This window comes from Prosopis cineraria, unplaced genomic scaffold, assembly GCF_029017545.1.
Source record: "Prosopis cineraria cultivar Desert tree isolate PC_DT_omini unplaced genomic scaffold, ASM2901754v1 PC14, whole genome shotgun sequence".
Taxonomy (NCBI): domain Eukaryota; kingdom Viridiplantae; phylum Streptophyta; class Magnoliopsida; order Fabales; family Fabaceae; genus Prosopis; species Prosopis cineraria.
In genome coordinates, this window is record NW_026555345.1 from 14,163,121 (window position 1) to 14,185,055 (window position 21,935).

At 35.9% G+C, this 21,935-nt stretch overlaps 1 protein-coding gene and 1 pseudogene across 1 annotated transcript; both read left to right on the forward strand.

The window, feature by feature from the left end:
- Positions 1–14,262: 14,262 nt before the first annotated feature.
- Positions 14,263–15,645, forward strand: LOC129292334 (uncharacterized). Its single transcript, XM_054929906.1, has one exon. It carries the CDS (start codon positions 14,263–14,265, stop codon positions 15,643–15,645), a length of 1,383 nt encoding a protein of 460 aa, XP_054785881.1.
- Positions 15,646–20,552: 4,907 nt separating this feature from the next.
- The window catches only part of LOC129292335 (uncharacterized), an 11,240-nt pseudogene continuing 9,857 nt past the window's right edge, over positions 20,553–21,935 (forward strand).

Consider the following 21,935-nt stretch of genomic DNA (forward strand, 5'->3'; position numbering starts at 1 on the left):
TTTTGACATCCATTTGATAAAGTTTAAAATCCTTAATGCAAGTAAAAGTTTAATAGCCTCAAGTCTAGCAATAGGAGTAAAGATTTCATTATAATCAATCCCTTCTTCTTGATTATAACCTTTAGCTACTAGCTTAGCCTTATTTCTTACCATAATACTAGTTTCGTCAAGTTTGTTTCTAATGACCCATTTCGTTGCAATCACAGGATGATCACTTAGTCCAGGCACTAAGTCCCAAACTTAACTTCTCTTAAATTGGTTTAACTCTTCTTACATTGCTATAGGCCAATATTCATCAGATAAGACTTCTTTGATGTCAGAAGGTTCAATATTAAAAAGAAATGCACTGAAATGGCATACTTCTCTAAGTAAACCTCTTATTATCATTCTATCACCACCTTCTTCAATGATTTGATCAATACAATGTGACTTACTATATCTCCAACCTTTTGGAAGATCATTTGTCTATCCATCTTGATCATTAGTCATAGTATCATTGTTGGTTTGATTTTCCTCCTTTTCTTTCAGTGAGAGATCATCAAGAGAAGATTTATAGTTTCTTCTTTCTTATTCTCATCTGATAAGGATTTGTCAAATTGACTCTTCAACAGATAGGTTTTTTTTGTTAAGGACTCTAAAAGCTTTACTTCTGTTGGAGTAGTCAAGAGATATATCTTCATTACTTTCAAAATCAAACTTATTTAAATTATCCTTACCATTGTTGAGCACAAAATACTTACAGCCAAATACATGCAGATAAGAGATGTTAGGCTTGCTTCCCTTATAGAGCTCATATAGGGTTTTGTTTAGAATGGGTTGAATACGTGCTCTGTTTGTGATGTAATATGCTGTGCTCATGGCATTTGCCCAGAAGTATTTTAGGAGTTTCTTCTCATTTAGCATGGTTCTTGCTATTATCTTTTTCTTTTCACAACTCCATTTTATTGAGGTGTTTTATGAGCTGAAAATTCATGACTAATTTCCTGTTCTTCATAAAACTCAATGAAGTTAAAATTGTCAAATTCTCCACCATGGTCACTTCTTATCTTCACAATTTTCAAAATCTTTTCATTTTATACTTTGGCTATAAATGCCATAAAATAATCAAAGGTTTGATCATTGTGAGACATGAAGATAGTCCATGTGAACCTAGAATAAGCATTAATAATAACAAAGATGTAGAGATTATCCCTTAGACTCTTTACCTTTGAAGGACCAATTAGATCTATATAAAGTAGCTCCAGAGGCCTTAATGTAAAAACTACATTTTTGCTTTGAAATGTGGTCTTGACTTGTTTACCCGCCATACAAGCATCGCATGGTTTGTCAGCTTTGAATTTTATTTTTAACAGCTTAATGACAAGTTCCTTCTTTACTAGCTTGTCCAATTACTTCATGTTGACATGAGCTAGCTCTCATCATTTACCAAAATTAGACACTTGGTATTTAATGAGTCATCATCACAAAGATTGATTAAGTATACATTCTAAACTCTCTTTCCTTCTAGGATGGTTTTTCCTATTTGTTCATCTCCCATAATGTAACACACGACATTAAATGTAACCTCATAACTCTTATCACATAATTGACTTATATTCAAGAGGTTATGTCCTAAACCATCAACCAAGTAAACAGTATCAATAGATGGAGAGTTGGATGAATTCTTACCAACCTTATTTATACCGAGAATTCTTCCCTTTTATTGTTTCCAAAGGTGACAGTTCTACCATTTTTGGTTTCTATTATGTATAAGAATATAGAGCTATCACCAGTCATATACTTAGAGCAGTCACTGTCTAGATATAATTTTTCATTTGTGACTCTCCTTATTACTTACACAAATGTCATGTTTTCTAATATACCCAAATCTATTTAGGTCCTAGTGGGTTAGTAGACCCCTTTGAAACCTAATTCATATTTTCATTCAACCCTTGCTTCCTACGGATACATGATTTTGTCATGTGCCCTTTCTTGTTGTAGTAGGAATAAGTAGATTTGGGTAAGTTAGTCATAGTGGCAAGAACAAAGAAGTTCTTATAAAACTTTTTTTTATTAGGTTTATAGCCTATTGTCACAACCTCTATTCAGAAAGAGAAGAAACTATAGGGTTACAGTGCTTTTGGAGACGTCCAAGATGATGCAGAGATTTTCAAGAGAATCCAGGACGTTCAAGAAGAATCTAGTATGTTCTACAACCATCTAGAACAATCTAGAATAATATGGAGAAATTTAGAACTTTCTAGAAGGTTTTAGAAACTTAGAGAGGGATGTGGAGATGTCTAGAATATTCTAGAATGTTCTAGAACATTCCATACATATCTTAAAGATTAGTCTAGAAATATCTTTATAAATATCTAGATATTTATTGTAGATATTTTGATAGAACACTCTAGAGGATGAATGTAAATCATAGGATTAGATTGATCTCCACCGTCCATTAAGGAGGTGGGAATTTTCTAGAGAAAGGGGGAGGCCTATAAATACTCCCACAACTCCTCATTTCTAAACAACACGGAAAGTAAGCAAAGTAATAAAGCTCTTAAGTTCATTCACTCAAACTCTTTTGTGCTCGACAAGACTTCCAAATAGTGCTATCACAAATCTCACAAAGTCACTTTTTACTTCTTCAATGGTAGTTATTTTGGGTTGCCATTTAGCCGGGAGACCTTTCATAATTTTTCTACTTGTTCCTTCTAAGTATAAGTCTTTCCAAGTGCCATTAGCTCATTCATCATGTGTGTGTATCTGACTTGCATATTTGCATATCTTTGATACTTTCTCGAGGCTTCATCTTGAACAGCTCATATTGTTGAGTCAATGTACTTATTTTGTTCTCCTTGACTCCTTTAGTGCTTTCATAAGAAATCTTTAGAGATCCTACATCTCCTTTACTGTTTCTAGATTACTCTCATGAAAGTACTCTTATTGACTCAAGGCACTTGCAATAATTAATTTTGCCTTGGAGTTTAATAGTACAAGCTTTTCTTCCTTTTCTATGAGTTCACTCCTTTTTTCCTTACAAGTTGTCTTTCCACGGTTTTTACTATTGAATCTTGAAGGCCTATTAATCTCAACACCTTTTGGGAGAGAACACTATTGCCAAAATCAGCCATAGGATCCTCTAATACTATTAAGTCCTTAATCAAGAGTCTAAGCTTTGATACCAAATGTTAGATAGGTTAGCACCCAAGAAGGAGGTGAATTGGGTGATACTTAAAAACTTTTGAAAACTTAAAAGAGAGAAAACTTTACTATGAAGGAAGAAGATGAGACACACAAGATTTATACTGGTTCAGCCCCAAACTTGGCCTACATTTAGTTCTCAAGATCACACTTGAGATTTTCAACTAACTTCACAAGCTTTAATAGGTGCTTACCACCTCTCAAAACTTAACTTGTCTTGAATTACTCAACAAATCTTGTTATAACCCAGCAAGTTGTTACAAACACTTGAAAAATACCTTTTCAAGATTTTTGAGTAATGAAATAAACTTTCATAGAAAACTCTCTTAAAGAGTAGATGAAATTACAATTGAAAGCTTATGAACTTATGAGATCTTTTTCACAATTTTTTTCAAGAATAATGAATGAATACAAGATGTTAAAGCACAATTTGAAATCTTTTCAAATGCTCAAATGAATATTAGTTCGCTCAAAGATCATTAGTTCTTGTTCAAGCTAAAAATTAATCACATATATAGTTTTGGTAGTTGATAGACTGTTGGAACAGTGATTCTATTTGTTGGTCCAATTTCTTGTGAGTGACATGCTAAATCACGCATGAAATTGTACTTGGCTTATTCCAAATATGTATATGTGACAAATCACGCATGAATTGCATGAGCTCTGATGCATAGCTTTATGCCTATCAATATGCATTCAATTTTGTGTATTAAAACTTATGAGTGAACCTTTAGCTCTCACGCATGGTTTTGCATATGAGAAACCATCATCAGTTTTGTGTGATAAATCAAACATGGAACCTCTTGTTTCTCATGTGTGAAATGGTTGGTAGAATGCCAAAGCCAATTCTTGTGAACAAAACTCTTGTGAAACCAGAAGGCTATCATGTGTGAAATAACTATCTCCAAACTTAGTCTATTTGGGAGGACAAATCAAGCTTGGATCACATGTTCACTCATGCATGAAATAGCAGGTAATAATGCACAAACTAGTTTAGGTGCATTTTCATGCATGAAACTACACATGACTCATGCAAGATTTTGCATGATTAAGAGATATGGATTTGTGAATTATAGATCATACAAGTGAATAAATTGAACTAGGCTTGAGAAAACTTAAGACTAAACATAATAAAGTATGATTGTGTAACAAGTGACAAATCACATGTGGCTACCATCAGATCTTACATGTGAAATAGTAGTTAACACAATGTAATAAAGCACAGTTGTTAAAACTTGTATGGACAACAATGACTCTCATACATGATTTTACATACAGAAGCAAGGCTTAAGGTACCACACAATATAAGTGACAAATCACACATGAATCACTTCTTGACTCTAGTGTGATTCATCGGTCAGTATGCCTCACTTGTAGATTCTCGTGATTGACTTGTAGAATTATGTGTGATTCTGCACCTCACAATGCAATCAGCTATAATAAATGCTAACATGCTAAAAGACATTGCTTGCAATCCTAAACATACTTTGATGAGTCTTAATTTATATAAATGAGACATATGATGCATTCATTTAAATGATGATGAAAAATGATTAAGCTCTCAAAGTTTTCACATTAAATCTTAGAGAATTTAAATAACTTATCCTAAATATCCTCATCTTCTCTTAATTCTTCATGCTCTTGATGTTTTGTCTTCGTCTATAATTCTTTATATCTACACACATAATAAATACCTCTTCTCTTGGTTTTGTGATCATCAAAATACATAATCTAACAAAACTTATGCCAATAGCTAGAGGGCTTAATAAGCTAAGTGTGGACATTTAAATTGCTCAAATTAGATGTTAGATGACAAAATGGTGTGTAATGCTATCATGATAGTAGTAGTGCATCGCGGTACACTGCACAAACATGGATGTAGTCCCTCTATGCCATCTATTGCAAGGAGTGACACCTATGCCACGGTAGATGGTGCATTTCTGGAGAATTTTCAGGATGCCCCATTTAATGCTTGTAAGGGTTATAATTGATGTCTATGCTTCTACTTCCTTATTTAACTTGTCTTAAACTATAGTTTGAGCTCAAACTTCTTTTCAAAAATGGTTTTCTTGGGATCCTAATCTTTTAAACTATTTTTTAAACCCTTGTGTTATTATAACCTTATATAAAGAATTTAATTAATCTTAATTATCATAACGGTGTTGTGTAGGGCTATGCAATAGGCAGGATGGGTTGGCTCATAAGGCTGCCTGTGGCCGATCCCATTTTGTCCAAAATGGGCTAGGCCAGCCTGTACCCATTTGCAACCATTTCAACCTATTTAAAAACGGGTTGGGCCGATTGCAAATGGGTTTGGGCAGGTTGGCCAGCCCGTTTTGGACAAATAGCCTCTAGTTTGCCAAAAGAAACATTTCATACGTTAAAGTTCTTTTAATTCTACCTGAAAATAGTTCAAATATCACCATCATCAAAATGAAATAAACTTCAATGTTAGCAGTTACATATTACAGTCATCCAAGGCTTCGAGCATAATCAATCTTCAAAACACAACATTAATCAAATCAAAGCAACCACATAAATTGACAAATAGTCTTGCCACAAGGCACAAACAACAATCCAACACAAATAGTCTTGTCACAACTCACAAGCCAATAAGGCAACAACACAACTAAACAATCAGTCACATATTTAATCTTGCATTGGATGATGCATCATCATCATCATCATCTTCAAAATTACTAGAGATGGTTGAATATGGAGCCCCTAATTCTTCCTCTATAAAACATTAAGAAAATGATATTCATTAATATTTGAACAATGTGAATTAATATAAAGTAAAAATGTTAATAAAATTACTAGCAACAAGATTGTCAGACTCATTAAAATTATCAACATCAAGCTCTTTCAATTTGAAAGTAGGTTGAGAAAGCCAACTTTGAGGAAAATGAGTGCCTCAACAATCTTTATAGATAGGAAGCTCCTAAAAGTATCCAGTACTCGACCTCTCATATTAAAAGCATATTCTGAAGACACAATAGAGATAAGTGAAGCCAACACATCATATTCAATCAAATTTAAGACCTTATACTTAAAAGCATTCACTTTCTACCAAGCTAAAACATTAAATTTTAGATCACGAGAAGCAACTAACTCAGCATGAAGATATTCATCCACCTTTGAATTTTTTCCTCTTAGTGTTCAATGCTTGCAATTGTATAGAACTATCTCATTATTTCATCATCCATGATTGTTAAGACATCATCATTGAGAATTGAATCTTAATTCCCCCCAATATTGTCATCTATGTGTTCCGCTCTTGCTTGAGTTTGAGAAGCTTTACCATCAAAGACATCCTTCGAATATTCATTATATAAGCTATGCAAGACATCCATGATTTTTTTGTGACCAGCTCATGTTGTATAGGCTAAGAATACATATTTTTCCAAAGCAACTTGGACATATTTAAACTTGTATCTAGGGTCTAGAATTACTACGATTACCAACAATGGATTCATGCTATCTACGTTACCCTAGTACTTATCCAACTTACTTTGCATTCTTCTTACCATCTCACCCAATAGAGTACTAGAATTAGTTGCACTTGTCTTAAGCTTGGTTTACATTGCAGCTATTTGTTTAGAAACATGTGTTAGATGTCACAAAATTTGATATAAAAAAGTTTAATGTCATGGAGTGAAACATCTTCAAGAAGACTATAAACTCCTTTGTAACACCCCAATCATATAGACTAGGAGGTTCTTCTTCAACTTTCTTTTTAAGGTATTCATTGTAATCTTCATCTTCTTCCTCCATTCGATCAAAAAACTTTAATGAACTTCATAGTATTTTCTAACATAAGGTATGTCGAATTCTACCTAACAACATAAACAAATCTTAATTAATATTAGAAAAATAAACATTAATTAACAATTCATAACAATAATTAAAATTACTTAGTGGGATAATCCATACTAAGTATACTTTTTGAATCAATTCTTTGCTTTCCTATGAGCTCCTTAAATCTACGCAACCTTGTTGGACAAGATCTAACAAATTTTATCACATGTCGAATGAGTTCAATGGACTTATTCATCATCTTCAATCCTTCAGAAACAATCAAATTCAAAATATGAGCAACACACCACATATGCATATACTCTCTATCACACACAAGGCCATTCCATTTCCTCAAGTATTTTTTTAAATATAAAATTGTAGTGTCATTGGAAGAAGCACTATCAATGGTAATAGTAAATACTTTGTCAATAACCTAACTAAATAAACATCCCTCAATTTCCTTCCTAATTTTATCTCCTTTGTGGTTTTCAATTACAAAAAAATTTAAAATTCATTTTTGCAATGTCCAATTCTCATCAACCCAGTGAGCTATCAAACATATATAGTTGGCATTTTAGATTGAAGTCCAACAGTCTGTGGTAACAGACACATGAACTTTAGATTTCTTAAAATATTTCTTCAGATGTCTTGCTTCTTCAAGATACAACTTGTAACAATCCCTAGCAATTGTCCATCATGAATGGATTTGAAATCTAGGCTCAAGTCCATACAATAGATCTTTAAAACCCTTCCCTTCCACAACTCGAAAAGGCATCTCATCTTTTATTATAAATTTTACAAGATCCTTCCTACACCTCTCTTGATTGAACAATTATGTTGACATTGTTTGGCTACAAGTAATAGAGAATAAAGATTGTGTCAACTTGTTGGCTTTATTTGGATTCTTTTGGCACTTCTCAAAATGTCATCAAAGTGCTTTAGTCCCATAGTTAGAAGGATGACTTGCATAATCCATGCCACAATAGTTGCATTTAGCACAGTGCTTCCCTTTAGTTTGCTCAAGTGGCATCCTTGTAAAATGCTTCCAAGCTTCAGACCTTTACTTCTTCCTTTTCCTAGCAAGTGCTTGTTTTTGTCCCTCATTATTTGTGGTATTCTCTACCCGAGTAGTGGGACTATGTGATGACGCAATAGCTTTAGTTTTAATATCACCTTCTTCCACATTTGCTTTAGGGGTATGGATATTGCTTATCCTTTTAAATTCTAAAAAATTAAGGAGACGCAATAACGGCTATAGAGTTTTATGTACTAATAAATTCATGATCTCAAAAGATAATGCAACATAAACATCCAATTCTTCACTATACAAATTAGGATACAATATTAATGGATAATCATAACTATGAATGAAAATGCTCCTCAAAATTTGCAACTTAATCTTAAATAGCAACCAAAACTGAAACCAAAACATACACATAATAAATATATATATATATATATATATATTAAGGGCAAATTAAAAACTTAATGCCTTCGTTATTCATTCTCTGTGACAATTTAAACTAATTTCTATGATGGAATGAAAGGGTCTAGGAGACTGAGATAAACAATGAGAGGAATCTTAAATTCTAATACATGAAATCCTAATTAAAGAAGCTGAGTGAGCTGAGAAATAGAACCATGGAATTAACATAACCATTACTTATAATAGATTTACCCAAATCTATAAATTTATTTGAGAGAACTCAGTTTATATTTTGACACAAAGTCTATAAATGGCAGAATCCACAGTTAAAAGCAGAGGCAGAGTCAGAGACTCATCACTACAAAGTTAATAACTTACCCGGTCTTAGCTTAGCAGGAAGACATGTATGAGTAGCTAATAAAGCAAGTTAATCCATGGTTGATAGCTAAGTACTAAGTAGCCATGAGCAAGACTATGAAGATTGACTATATGATAGACAAGTAAGACTGAGATAAGGGACAAAGCGAGGTAGCAGCATTGAGAAAAAAGTCAAAGGATGAAGAGTCTTCAACGACGATAGCGAAGATAAGGCCTTAATGACCTGAAGTATGAGTCGAGAGGCCGAGAATGATAGTGCGAATGAGATTGCAATTTGCAATTGCGAGGGAGAGGGACCAAGGGTTTTTGATTTTGGCAAATGGAAAATTGGCAAATAATATTTTCATTTTTGACTCTGATAAAGGCTAAAGCTAAAAGCCCAAAACACAAAGTGCCTTGTGCCAGTTGCTAGCTTGCTTAATAAAAGGCATATTTTTTATATTAAAATGAGCTAGGACGAGTAGCCCATCCTACCCGTTCATAAGATATATGGACTGGCCCGTAATTGCAGCCTGCTTGTGTTTTCAATTAAATCAGTGGGTTTTTACCTGCCTATTTTCAATGGGTCCAGGCGCATCCTGTAGGTTGCAGGTTGTCTGCTCACCCCTAGTGTTGTGTTTTGGTAATGTCAAGATAGACATTACAAAAACAACTCCAACAAATCCTAAACTTGCTTAAGGTATATCCGGACCCAAGGTCCTAACACTTAAGTTTCAAATTAACACTTGTCCTACTTAAAGAAGCTTAAATTAAGCTCAAACATCACCTAAGGTTTAGGTGTAACCTTCCTTAACTCAAAACTCAAAACCTCCAAATCTTCCAACCCTTAAAAAAATGAATTAGAGAAGGAGGAGAAAAAGTTAGCAAGCTTACTTGGATGTTTGAGAATCCAAAACAACTTCTAATCTTGTCTAAATAGAGGCCTTAGCTCAACTACTCATGATCTCCTTTCATGCTTCCCTCTTTCACCAAGTTTCCATATGAAATTTCAAGCTAATTCATACATGTTAAAGTGTAGAATTGGGCATTACACTGAGGCACAATGTGCTTATGTCACGGTATAACACACAGTGAGCTCAATCCCACTTGAATCAAACCGTCTTATTCTAATCTGACTATGAACACCGTATTTTGTCCGGACTCTTTTTTAATAATAATAATCAAAACATATAATAAATACAAAAATAAAATTTAATCCTTTTTTTTAGGATTATATTTTCAAAAAGAATTCAAAGATATTGGGAATCAATATTTGAGACTCAACTATTTTTAAATTTTTTTTAAATCTTTTGTTTTTCATTTAAAAATATATGTTTTAAAATTAAACTTTTCTTTCTCCCCCTCAATCTAATTAATAAAAAAAAGGGCATTAAAGAATAAAAAAAGAGAAAAAGAAGAAGAAGGAACAGATACATGCAGCATCATCAGGACACATGAAACACACGTACACACACGCATACACTCTCAGCCAGACAGCAGTAAAAGCAAAGAGACAGCAAACACGAAATGCAAAAACAGCAAAGAAATGCAGAAACAGCGAAGAAACACAGGCACAGAGGCGCAGAAACAAAAATAAGCATACACTTTCGGCCATGCAGCAGGAAAAAGGACAGAAACAGCAGAACGCACGAACACATGAGCTGCAGACGCTGAAAGAACCAGAGGCAACAGACACGAAACGCAGGAGAAGCAAAACAGAGCAGAAAGAACAGTAAACAACCGGAACACGTACGCATATACTTTCGGCTGGCAGGAGAAAAGAAACAGAACTAAGGACGCACGCATGCATGAAGGAAATGGCACAGCAGAGAAAGCAGACGGGACAGCACAGAAAATAGAGATAAAAACGCAGAAAAACAGAGCAGACTTCGGCGCACACAGAAAACGCAGCAGAAAGGAAAAGCAGAGCAGGAAAGCAATGATTCACCTCTTCCATCCCCTATATAAGACTGAATGAAAAACAGAGGGAGGGACGGTTTTTTGGACTGAAAGAAAGGAAGAGAGAAACAGACAGACAGAAGAAACAGAAAACAGAGCACAAAAAAAACGAAGGAGAAGAGAAGAGAAGAGTGACCGAGAAGGAGGGGGATGCAACGTAAAAAAATATATACAGAGGAGAGAGAGGACCGAAAGAGGTGAAACAGAGGCTGAGGGAGAAAGGCTATTCCGGCTGGAACAAAGTAGAGGAAACGAAGAAGAGGAGTGCGTTTTTTGGCTGGAGAAAGGAAGGAGAAACGTACGTACGAAAGAAACAGAAAATAGAGCACGAAAGGAAAAGAAGAGAAGAGGCGGAGAGGAGAAAGAAGAAACAGAAACGGAGAGGAGAAAGAAGAGGCTGAGACAGATCTGGACGTTCCATACGCGCAGGTTCTTGCTTCTGAATCCGAAATATACGTGTTTAATTTCTGTTTACTATTCCAAAATGGATTTCATGTCTAAATGTTTTGTCTCATATTTTTCAGCTCCCAAGTGATTTCATTGCAATTGTCATATTTTTTTTTTAAGAAAAGAGGGTTTGAAAAAGAAATAATAGAGAAATTGCAAATGATAATTTTTGTTTCCTATCATAGCTAAGCTAAATTTGATTATTAGGCACAATTTCATTTCAAATACAGAATTAGTGTAATTATTAAGCGAGGTCTTTAAATGTGTATATTAACATGTATAAGCATTATTTTTTTATCTCCATTAATTCTAAGGTCCTTTACTTGTCAATAATATTGTTACACTCATACCGTATGACACTTTCTATCCACATGTACAATTGTATAAAAGATTAAGAGGAGAGAATTCAATTCTCATCTAAAAAAAAATAAATGAATAAGAGAAGGTTTCTTGTATTTTATTAACTTGCCGTGTGAGATTTTAAGAATTTTCACAGGCATTTAAAGTGATCTTATACCGTGTAAATCAATAAGATTTCGCAGGTATAGAGATCCAATTTATATGTACAATCAATGGTTTCAATGACCAACCGTTAAAACCAACTGTCTTTTTATAATCTAAATAATCCATTTAAGTTCCGTGTAAGATTACGAGAATCTTGGGGACTTAAATTAATCATATTATCGTGTGGGATAATAAATCCTCGCAGATATAGTGATCATCCATTTTTATAATAAATAAATAATTTTTGTAAATAATCATACAGTATACAATTTAAGAAACTTAATTAACCAAATTAATATATTTAAATTGTAACCATATTTACCAATTATATCTTTTAGTCATGTGAGATTTTTGAATCTCCGTAGGCTTCTAAGATCATCGTATTATCATGTGAGTCAATAAGACTCTGCAGATATAACGATTTAGTTTTTAAAATATATATACATATATATTATATAATTAATGAAATCAATTAATTAAATTTAATTCCTGTATCGTGTGAGATTTTAGAATCTCCGTAGATATTTAGGATAATCATATTACCGCATAAGTCAATAAGGCTTTGCAGGTATGATGATTAAAATTCTTCAAAACATGTATATACATACTTAAAATATATTTTTAATACTTAAAATGTACATAAGAATATAAATAAATAAATTAAATTGCCAAACTCTTCTATCATGTGAGATTTCAGAATCTTCGCAGATACTTAGAGCAATTGCATTACCGTATGAATCAATAAGGTTCTACAGGAACTGCAATTAAATTTCTAATCATAAAATATAAAGAAAAGTAATTTTAAACCCTTTCCTTTCTTTATCCCAAAAATTCAAAAATGGAGAAAATAATTAAAATTAAATTACCTTTTGCAATTTAAAACACACATATCAAAATTTCAGAAATTGTTTTATTTGCAAAATGGTGAATTATTTATAATTAATTTCTCTTCAAAAAATATTTTTATATCAACAACTTTTAAGTCCGAACTACGTGGACTTTGATCCCCATCACAGGGTACGTAGGCCTCAGAGTCAGATTCTGAGTCAAGTCCGTCCTCCCTCGTAAATAAATAAACATTTCTCACATAATTCTTATCATTTTTTATCAAACACATGAATACAAGAGGGATAATTAAAATAATTATAAAACCATACTAAAAGAGCACAACAAACTTCAGGTAACTGTTCTGACGAACGGGTGTTGTGGGGTGCCTAACACCTTCCCCACACTCAACCGACTCCCGAACCTATTCTCTGATTTTGCAGACCACCCTTATCCTCCTTTTAACCGGTTTCCCGAGATTTACCTCAAAATCTTGGTGGCGACTCCTCGTTCGATCCGGTTCCCGTCGCGAAGGCCGGGTAATCCACTCGCGCGCCGTCCGCGTCGCATTTTTCCTGGTGCGATAGTTGGCGACTCCACTGGGGATAGTTAGAGAGTCAAGCCTATAAGTCTGTTGTGCTCAAAATATAATATGGTTTATCTTTATTATCCCTTTAAATTTATGTGTCCCTTGTTCCTTTCTCTTTTTCCCTTTTCTCTTTCCTTTTATATTTTATAACATGTTTTGAAGGTAGATAACACGCGGAATAAACCTTAAGATAGATGACTTTTATTTGTACATATATTTGTTTCTCTATTTGATCTGATTAAAGTTGGGAGTTGGGTAGCATATGAGAATAAGATAGCATGCTTGCATGTTCTCATCACACTATACACTTACACAATTTGACACACACATATTTTAGGCCCTATACCCGGGTCTGTGAGTACCATAGGTTAGTAGAGGTTAGTAGTGGTTTCCCTGTGGAGTTTTTGAACTCTCGGAGGTTACCATGAATACATCACCCAAGCTGTTACTTGCCTAATAAATTTGGTCCCTGTAGAGCTTATGTTCTCGGAGGGCCAAAATTATTAAGTAAGGTCTTCACCTATGTGTGAGGGCATCTTGGGAGCCTTTTAGGAATATACATCCACCCGTGAATTACACGTTTCAGACAACAGCTAGTAGCCAATCATTCTAGTGAGCACCCAATTATGAACTTAAGTCTCCCTGAATAGGACGCAGGATGAGAGTATTACTCTTTTATTGCATCATTGTCATAGCATGTCATCACAAAGTATTCGCATTTTTTTTAAAAAAAACACAAATTAAATAGTTTCTCTTGTCATTGAGTTATTTTTAAAGTTGAGACTTTAGCCATGTGTCAGTTTTAGCTGCACGTAGGCTAATTAATCCCTTTCTCCCTATGGGGTAATAAGCACATTAAGGAGAGAATGGATTTTCTCCTTGCATATCTGTTATCAAAATCATTTTCATCATTTTTTTTCTCTCTTTTCTCAAAAATAAGATTGTAAGGCTAAACCTTTCAACATTAATCATGTAGGGGATTTAAACCTCTCGTCCATTAATTGTTTACTCCATCTCCCTATGGTGCAATAAGTGTCTGGAGGAGAGGGTTTTTAAAAAAAAGTGAGCCAGATAGCTTGCTAAAATTATGAGAATTGTATATTATTAACCTTTGTTTTGATTAACAGGAACCGTGAGTTATCCAGAATCTTTGTGAAATTGGCATAAGGGATAAATGGCACTCGACGGTAGTACAAATCTAAGTCACACTGGAAAGTTATATCAGGGAAAAGGGATCAAATTATCTATAAAAGTTGAGCCGCTGGAAACCTTAATTGAGTTGAGCCGTCATATCAAAGGGAAGATTATGCAAGATTTTAAAAGGAAATATGGAAATATCTTGGATCTTCTGTCGGTCACAATACATAATGATGCAATAATGGAATTAAGCCAATATTGGGATGCCTCGTTAAGATGTTTCACATTTCAAGACTTCCAAATGGCACCGACTTTGGAAGAATATGGAGAAATTTTGAGAATGCCCCTTAAGGAGAACATGGCAGTATATCTTTATCCTGGGTATTTACCATCTCGAGGTACGATAGCGAAAATTTTGGAAATTCCTAAGGAAGAGGTACGAATGGTTTGCCCAGGACAAACAGAGGGAATCTCAAGAGCTGATGTAGAAGCCCACTTGAAAGTTTTGGCAGGAAAAGAGGCTTGGGTTACATTTTGCAGAGTCTTTACCTTATGCATATATGGAATAATCCTGTTTCCATCATCAATTGGCATAATTGACTTAGGAGCCATTAGTGTATTCCAAATGATGGAATACCATAACGTGAATCTGGTACCAGCAATCTTGGCAGAAACGTACTTGACCTTAACTCAATGTCACAATAAAGGGGAAGGAAAGGTCAATTGTTGTATTGCATTACTGGATTTATGGATGCTTGGCCACCTTTATGGAAAGACGCTTCCTTTCAGAAAGAAGAACGACTCAGACAGTAATCCACTCATGTCTTTTAAAGGCCAATTCGTGATTGACGGAATGAGCTACATGGATTGGAAAAGAACCTTCTCAGAACTTAAAGAAAGTTCCATTTTATGGAAACTAGACTGGTGGTGGAAAGAGGAGGTTATTTACCATTGTGGTGACTTTTCGAATGTGCCTTTAATGGGACCCAGAGGGTGTATCAACTATAACCCTTCCTTAGCGTTAAGGCAACTGGCCTATAAGCAAAATGTTCCTTCTAAGAAAGAGGTGCAGGAGTTATACTTTCTACATAAGGAGGATGGGACAAAGTTATCAAACCAGAATGTCAAAGAAGCATGGCAAGAGATAGGTTACAAAGGGAAGATTGAGCTAGGGATACGTGTAGTAAACTCAAGTCCAGAATACACTACTTGGCTGAAGAGTATGATTCAAGGAGCAAATCCTTTATTTCATCCTCAAAATCCCTTGTTAGGCAATGACTTGAAAGAGATTAATGGGCAATTGGTTGAATGCTTGAAGATGAAGGAAAATGAGTTACAAGCGCTTGCTAGCTCAGAGTTAAGAATAAAGAAGAATTGGAAAAATACCAAAACGAATGCGTTGAGTTACGGAGGAAGCTAGCAAAGGAAAGAGAAGGGCATAACCTTGAAGAAACACCTGAGACTAAGAAATTGAAAAAGGAAAATGCCAAACTGAAAAGGGAAGTGCAAACTAGTGATAACAAAGTTCAAAGTACTAAAGCAAGACTTGTCAAAATAGTCAGAGAAAATGATGCATTGAAGAAGGAATTACAAGACATCAGACCCATTGAGGAGATGCAGCAAGAAATCAATACGCTCACAAGACAATTGGAAAGGAAGGTGAATGAACTAGCCAGGGTGAGAGGAAGTGCAGCTGAGACAGCACAGAACTTTGTTCAGAGGCTTAATCAACAAAATGAAGTCTTAGAAGAGTGGAAATCACTTTGCCTTGATCAAACAGAAGAAACCAAAGAGTGGATGTTAAAATGTAGGCAGATAATTGATTTGGCTAATGACAAAATTCCAGAATTTGCAAGAGCATTTAAGCAAGCTGAAGGCATGGTTCTCCCTAGAGGAACTCCATTAGAGATTGTTGAATTCTTCCATTTGTGCAATGAAATTGTAAAAGAACTCAATAGCGTGACAAAGTTCTAAATCTGTATTAACATTTGAATCATTGTATGAGGATCCACATGACGCTTTGTGGTTGTGAAATTGTTGATTGATTTGTACTACCATCATTTTCTTAAGACCTTGAATTTCGATAGGATCCAATGTCCTTCTAATTCAATGGTCAACTTTAAATCCCCTATGAAATAATAAATTTCTGGAGGAATTTAAAGGGTGCCAGTGTCGTGAAACCCTTATGTCTACACAATGCTGGATATCTTACGAAACAAAATAAAGGTAAAACTTATTAAAATTAATTATTATGTTACACAGGTAAGCCAACATTGCGCCTCGAAAGAAAAACTCAGTTGACCAGATTCCCGCCACTGGAGCATACAACACACGATCGCGTAGTCGTGCAATGGAAAATTCAAACGTGAATGAGTCAGCGACCTTAAATGATCGGATGTCTGCAGTGGAGTCTAAAATGGCCGAAATAAGTGACATGATGAAATTGCTAACAGAGGCTCTAAAAGGACGGAGTGATGATAACCCACCACAGAATACCGTAGCAGATGAGAACGCGGCTAATAGAACAATTGAGCCAAACAGAAGATCAGATCCTAAAGTACCCACGCCAGAGAAACAAGATTCTGGGATAGGGGCCTTTAACATACCGGATGGTCCTGGGGAAGATCATGCCTACATGTTCCAAATCCCACAAGTGCTACATAAAGAGAAGGAGTTGAAAGAAGAACTTGGAGAGATGAAAGATCAATTGAAGGCTCTTCAAGGATCAAACACGTGGGGTTCCTTAGACTTGAAAGAATTATGTTTGACCCCAGAAATTGATGTTCCCAAGAAATTCAAGATGCCAAGCTTCGATAAATATGATGGTACAAGTAACCCAATTTATCATTTGAGGGCCTATTGCACAAAGATGTCCATATGGTCACAAGATGAGAAGTTTCTGATAAACTTCTTTCCTGAAAGCTTAACTGGAGCCGCATTGACTTGGTACATGCAACTAGACCAAACCAAGATCAAAAGATGGAAAGACCTTGTGGATGTTTTCATGAGACAATACAAGTTCAATCTTGATACTGCTCCGACCAGAGAACAATTGAAAGCAATGACCAAGAAATCATCAGAGTCATTCAAAGAATATGCTCAAAGATGGAGAATAGTGGCTTCGCAAGTGCAACCTCCAATGGTTAATTCCGAACTTTGCTCGTACTTCATCCGTGCATTGCCTAAGCCATTTTACCAACACATGATAGGAACACATGTCACTGATTTTGCTGATTTAATGGTAATTGGGGAAAGGATTGACATAGACATACGAGAAGGGAAGATAGCCACTTCTCAAGCTGAAAGTAGTTCACGAAAGAACTATGACCAAAAAAAGAAAGAAGGGAATGTGAACTATATTCAACCTATAAGACAAGCAGCTACCAATTCTCAAGTCCCTTATCAAGTAGAGGGAAGGAATCAAAGACAGCAACAATTTGGGTTCAGGCCTAACAAGCACGGACAGGATGGAGAGAGGAGAAATGTCCAATCCAGGGATAGTCGCCCATGGCCCAATTTTGGATTAACAAATGCTGAATTGTACCATAAACTTTTGACAGCCCAATTATTAGGTCCGCGACCTTATAAGCCTCTTGGTCCGCCTTACCCGGCATGGTATAATCCAAATGTTGTTTGTGAATACCACATGGGTGCACCTGGGCACTCAATAGAAGACTGTGTGACGTTTAAAAGGAATGTGCTAGACCTAGTTGATTCTAACCATATCCAGCTTAAAGAAGAGGGAAGCTCTACCCTTACTACTGATCCACTCCCAAATCACGAAAAACGAGTCAACGCTATTGAAGAAGAAGATGCGTGCTTCAAAAGCTCCGCAAGGATCAGGATGCCTATGAATGAGCTTTATGCTCACTTAAAGGAGTATGGCTATATGCGAGAAATGCTCCTCACGAATAATATCAGTGATCAAATGCCTGGATACTGTGAATATCATCAGGAGAAAATAGGCCATGACATAGAAAGTTGTGAACAGTTTAAAGGAGCTGTTAGAAAAATGATGGCGTTAGGGATCGTGTCTGTAAAGAAGGGAGACGCCAAAGTGTGCATGGTAGAAAAAAAACATGTTGAGCTTGTCATTAAAAATTCGAGCCCAAAAGAACGGGTTCAGGCAGTCTCTTTTGTGATAAACAAAGCCTCTGCAGATCTTGTACCTCACGTAAGACAACCAACATTGACCATAAGCACGCCTCATCCCTTTCCCTATGAAAGTGATCGAGCAGTCCCGTGGAAATATCAAAGCATTGTGGAGAACCACAAAAACCCAACGTTGATTGCCGGGACAAGCAATGAAATGGCAAACCAAGGGGGTGTTACTCGAAGTGGAAAACCATACTTACCATCTTACATTAGGAAAATGGTAAAAGAGAAAAATGCAAGTATTAACAGGCCAAAGGAAGATAATCCTAAAGAAATGGAAAAATTAGAAGATGAGTTTTTCGATTATGAAGCAAAGTGATTACAGCATTGTGGACCAATTGAAGAAAACTCCAGCGCGTATCTCCATACTTTCTTTGATTTTGAGTTCCGAAGCGCATCGCCAAGCATTGCAAGAAGTGTTGAATCAAGCTTTTGTGCAGCCTAATATAACCCCTGAGAAGGTGGCAAGTGTAATGAATGTTGTAAAAGCCTCCTCTACCATTTCCTTTTCGGAAGAGGAAGTTACAGAAACCGCTGTCCACCAAGCCAAGGCTTTGCACATCACTTTGAAATGTGAAGGGTTCATAATCGCAAGAGTATTAATTGACGGAGGATCAGCGTTAAATGTCTTGCCGCTCTCCACATTTGAATCATTATCACTAGAGGCTTCAAGTGTACATAAAAGTAATATTGTGGTAAGAGCATTCGATGGATCAAGACGGGAAGTATTAGGATCCGTTTGTCTCTCCCTGGAGATAGGGCCAAGCAGGTTTAAGGTGGATTTCCAACTCATGAACATAGACCCAAGTTACACAATGCTGCTAGGAAGGCCATGGATTCATTCTGCTAGGGCTGTTCCTTCTACCTTACATCAAAAGGTTAAATTCATCAGTGATGGGAGAATTATAGCAGTTAAAGGAGAGGAGGAAATCATGGTGAGCAAACCAAGCTCACTCCCTTATATTGAGGCTGCAGAGAAAGATCATGGAGTTTCTTTTCAAAGCCTAGAGGTTGAAGATATTTGCGATAGTACTCACAACATCAATTCCGTCGTGGCTAAAATCATGACGAAGAGTGGGTTTATGCCAGGGAAAGGTTTAGGCTCTCATTTACAAGGAATTACGTGTCCAATTAAGGTTTTGGATAATTGTAATCGCCAAGGGTTAGGGTATGAGCCTACCCTAGAAGACCAGATGAAAGACAAAGCAAGCTTGGCAAAAGGCAAAAAGGCTAGTAAATTGGAGATTCCACACATTAAAGAATCCTTCCCAGGCCCGTCCGATGATATATAAACCAACTATCTCAGTGATCTCTTTTAATGAAGATGTAGCATGCAGAACAAGTGCCTCAATTGCAGTCGATGATTCCAACAAAGTTCTGGCGAATTGGGAGTTTGAAGAGGCCAATGATGTCATTAGCTTAGAGTAATTGTTTCAATTATGTTGTTCCTACTTTATCCACTTTTGAGCCCAGGTTTAGGTAATAGATCTTGGGTATTCACTAATGCAAACTTTTGATACACATAATTCATGAAAATGAATTTCAATTGCATTCATGTCTATTTCTTTATTCCACCCTATCTACTTCAATACATCTTTCTCCGTTTCATTCCTGTTCCTTATTTTATCTCGTTCCATATTCATTATCCAGGGATTTTGTTTCTTCTGATTCCATCTCCCACCCAGAGATTAATAAACCCTGTGAAGATGATTCATTCGTTGCCACTGATATGCATGATTGTGAGTCTGATGATGAAGACATAATCCAAACTTTTCAAAGATGCTTGAATTGAGTGATAAGGGAATATGCCCACATGAAGAAGTGATTGAGATGGTTAATATGGGAACCGAGGAGGATCAAAGAATGCTCAAAATAGTAGATAATCCTGAAAGAGAACAAATGATTGAGTTGTTCAAAGAATACATAGATGTGTTTGCATGGTCATATAAAGACATGCCTGGGCTAGACCCAAGCATTGCTTCTCATAAAATACCATTACTTCCCAAGGTCGAGCCTAAGAAACAGAAGTTAAGGAGAATGAACACGGGGGTGTCCTTGCAAATAAAAGAAGAAGTAATAAAGCAGTTAGAAGCAGGATTTTTGGAGGTAGTAACTTACCCACAATGGGTGGCAAATATTGTTCCTGTTCCTAAAAAAGATGGTCGGATTCGAATGTGTGTTGATTATCGTAATCTAAATAATGCGAGTCCGAAAGATGACTTTCCATTACCCCACATTGATGTATTGGTCGATAATACTGCTCGAAGCTATCGCTATTCCTTTATGGATGGTTATTCAGGGTACAATCAAATCCCTATGCATGAAAGGGATAAAGAGAAAACAACCTTTACAACCCAATGGGGAACTTATTGTTATCGGGTAATGCCTTTTGGTTTGAAAAATGCTGGGGCAACTTATCAACGAGCTATGGTAGCACTATTCCATGACATGATGCATAAAGAAATTGAAGTATATGTAGATGATATGGTAGCTAAATCAGCAGAGAATGAGAGTCATGTTGGAGTCCTTAGAAAGCTATTTGGGAGATTACGCGAATATCGGCTAAGATTGAATCCTAACAAATGCATTTTTGGAGCTCTTTCTGGGAAGTTATTGGGATTCATTGTGAGTCGTAAAGGGATAGAAGTAGATCCAGATAAAGTGAGAGCAATTCGAGAAATGCCATCTCCCCAAACAGAGAAAGAAGTTAGAAGTTTCTTGGGACGATTGAATTACATTGCTAGATTCATTGCCAATCTAACAGCCACTTGCGAACCAATGTTTAAGCTGTTAAAGAAAAATTGCAAGGAGACATGGGATGATGATTGTCAAAAGGCCTTTGATAAAATTAAAGATTATTTGTTAAATCCCCCGATTTTGGTACCTCCATCACCAGATCGTCCACTAATCCTTTACCTAACAACTTTACCCGCTCAATGGGAGCAATGCTAGGTCAACTTGATGATTCTGGAAAGAAGGAAAGAGCGATTTATTTCTTGAGCAAGAAGTTTAATGAGTGTGAAGCTCGTTATCCGGTGATTGAGCGAACTTGTTGTGGACTAGTATGGGCAACTAGAAGGCTAAGGCAATACATGCTTTACTACACTACCTGGCTAATCTCACGAGTGGACCCACTTAAATACATCTTTGAGAGCCCGCACATTGCTGGTAGAGTACTAAAATGGCAAGTTGTACTATCAGAATATGATATAAAGCATGTGATGCAAAAGTCAGTCAAAGGTAGTGCAATAGCAGATCACTTGGCTGATAATCCTTTAGGGGATGACCAGCCATTAGATTTTCAATTTCCTGATGAAGGCATATGCACTACAGAAGAAGGTTGTGGTGAAGGAAACAATGAAGAGCAAGAATGGGAAATGTATTTTGATGGAGCCTTTGATGGAGCCGCCAACATGCATGGAAATGGGGTAGGAGCGGTGATCGTTTCAAACCAGAAGGAAAAACAATTTCCAGTGGCCATCAAATTAGAATTTGATTGTACTAACAACATAGCAGAAGATGAAGCTTGTGTTAATGGTCTTCGAGCAGCTATTA

What these genes read in the sequence shown, in the direction of transcription:
- LOC129292334 (XM_054929906.1), top strand. Translation starts at nt 14,263, where the DNA reads ATGGCACTCGACGGTAGTACAAATCTAAGTCACACTGGAAAGTTATAT.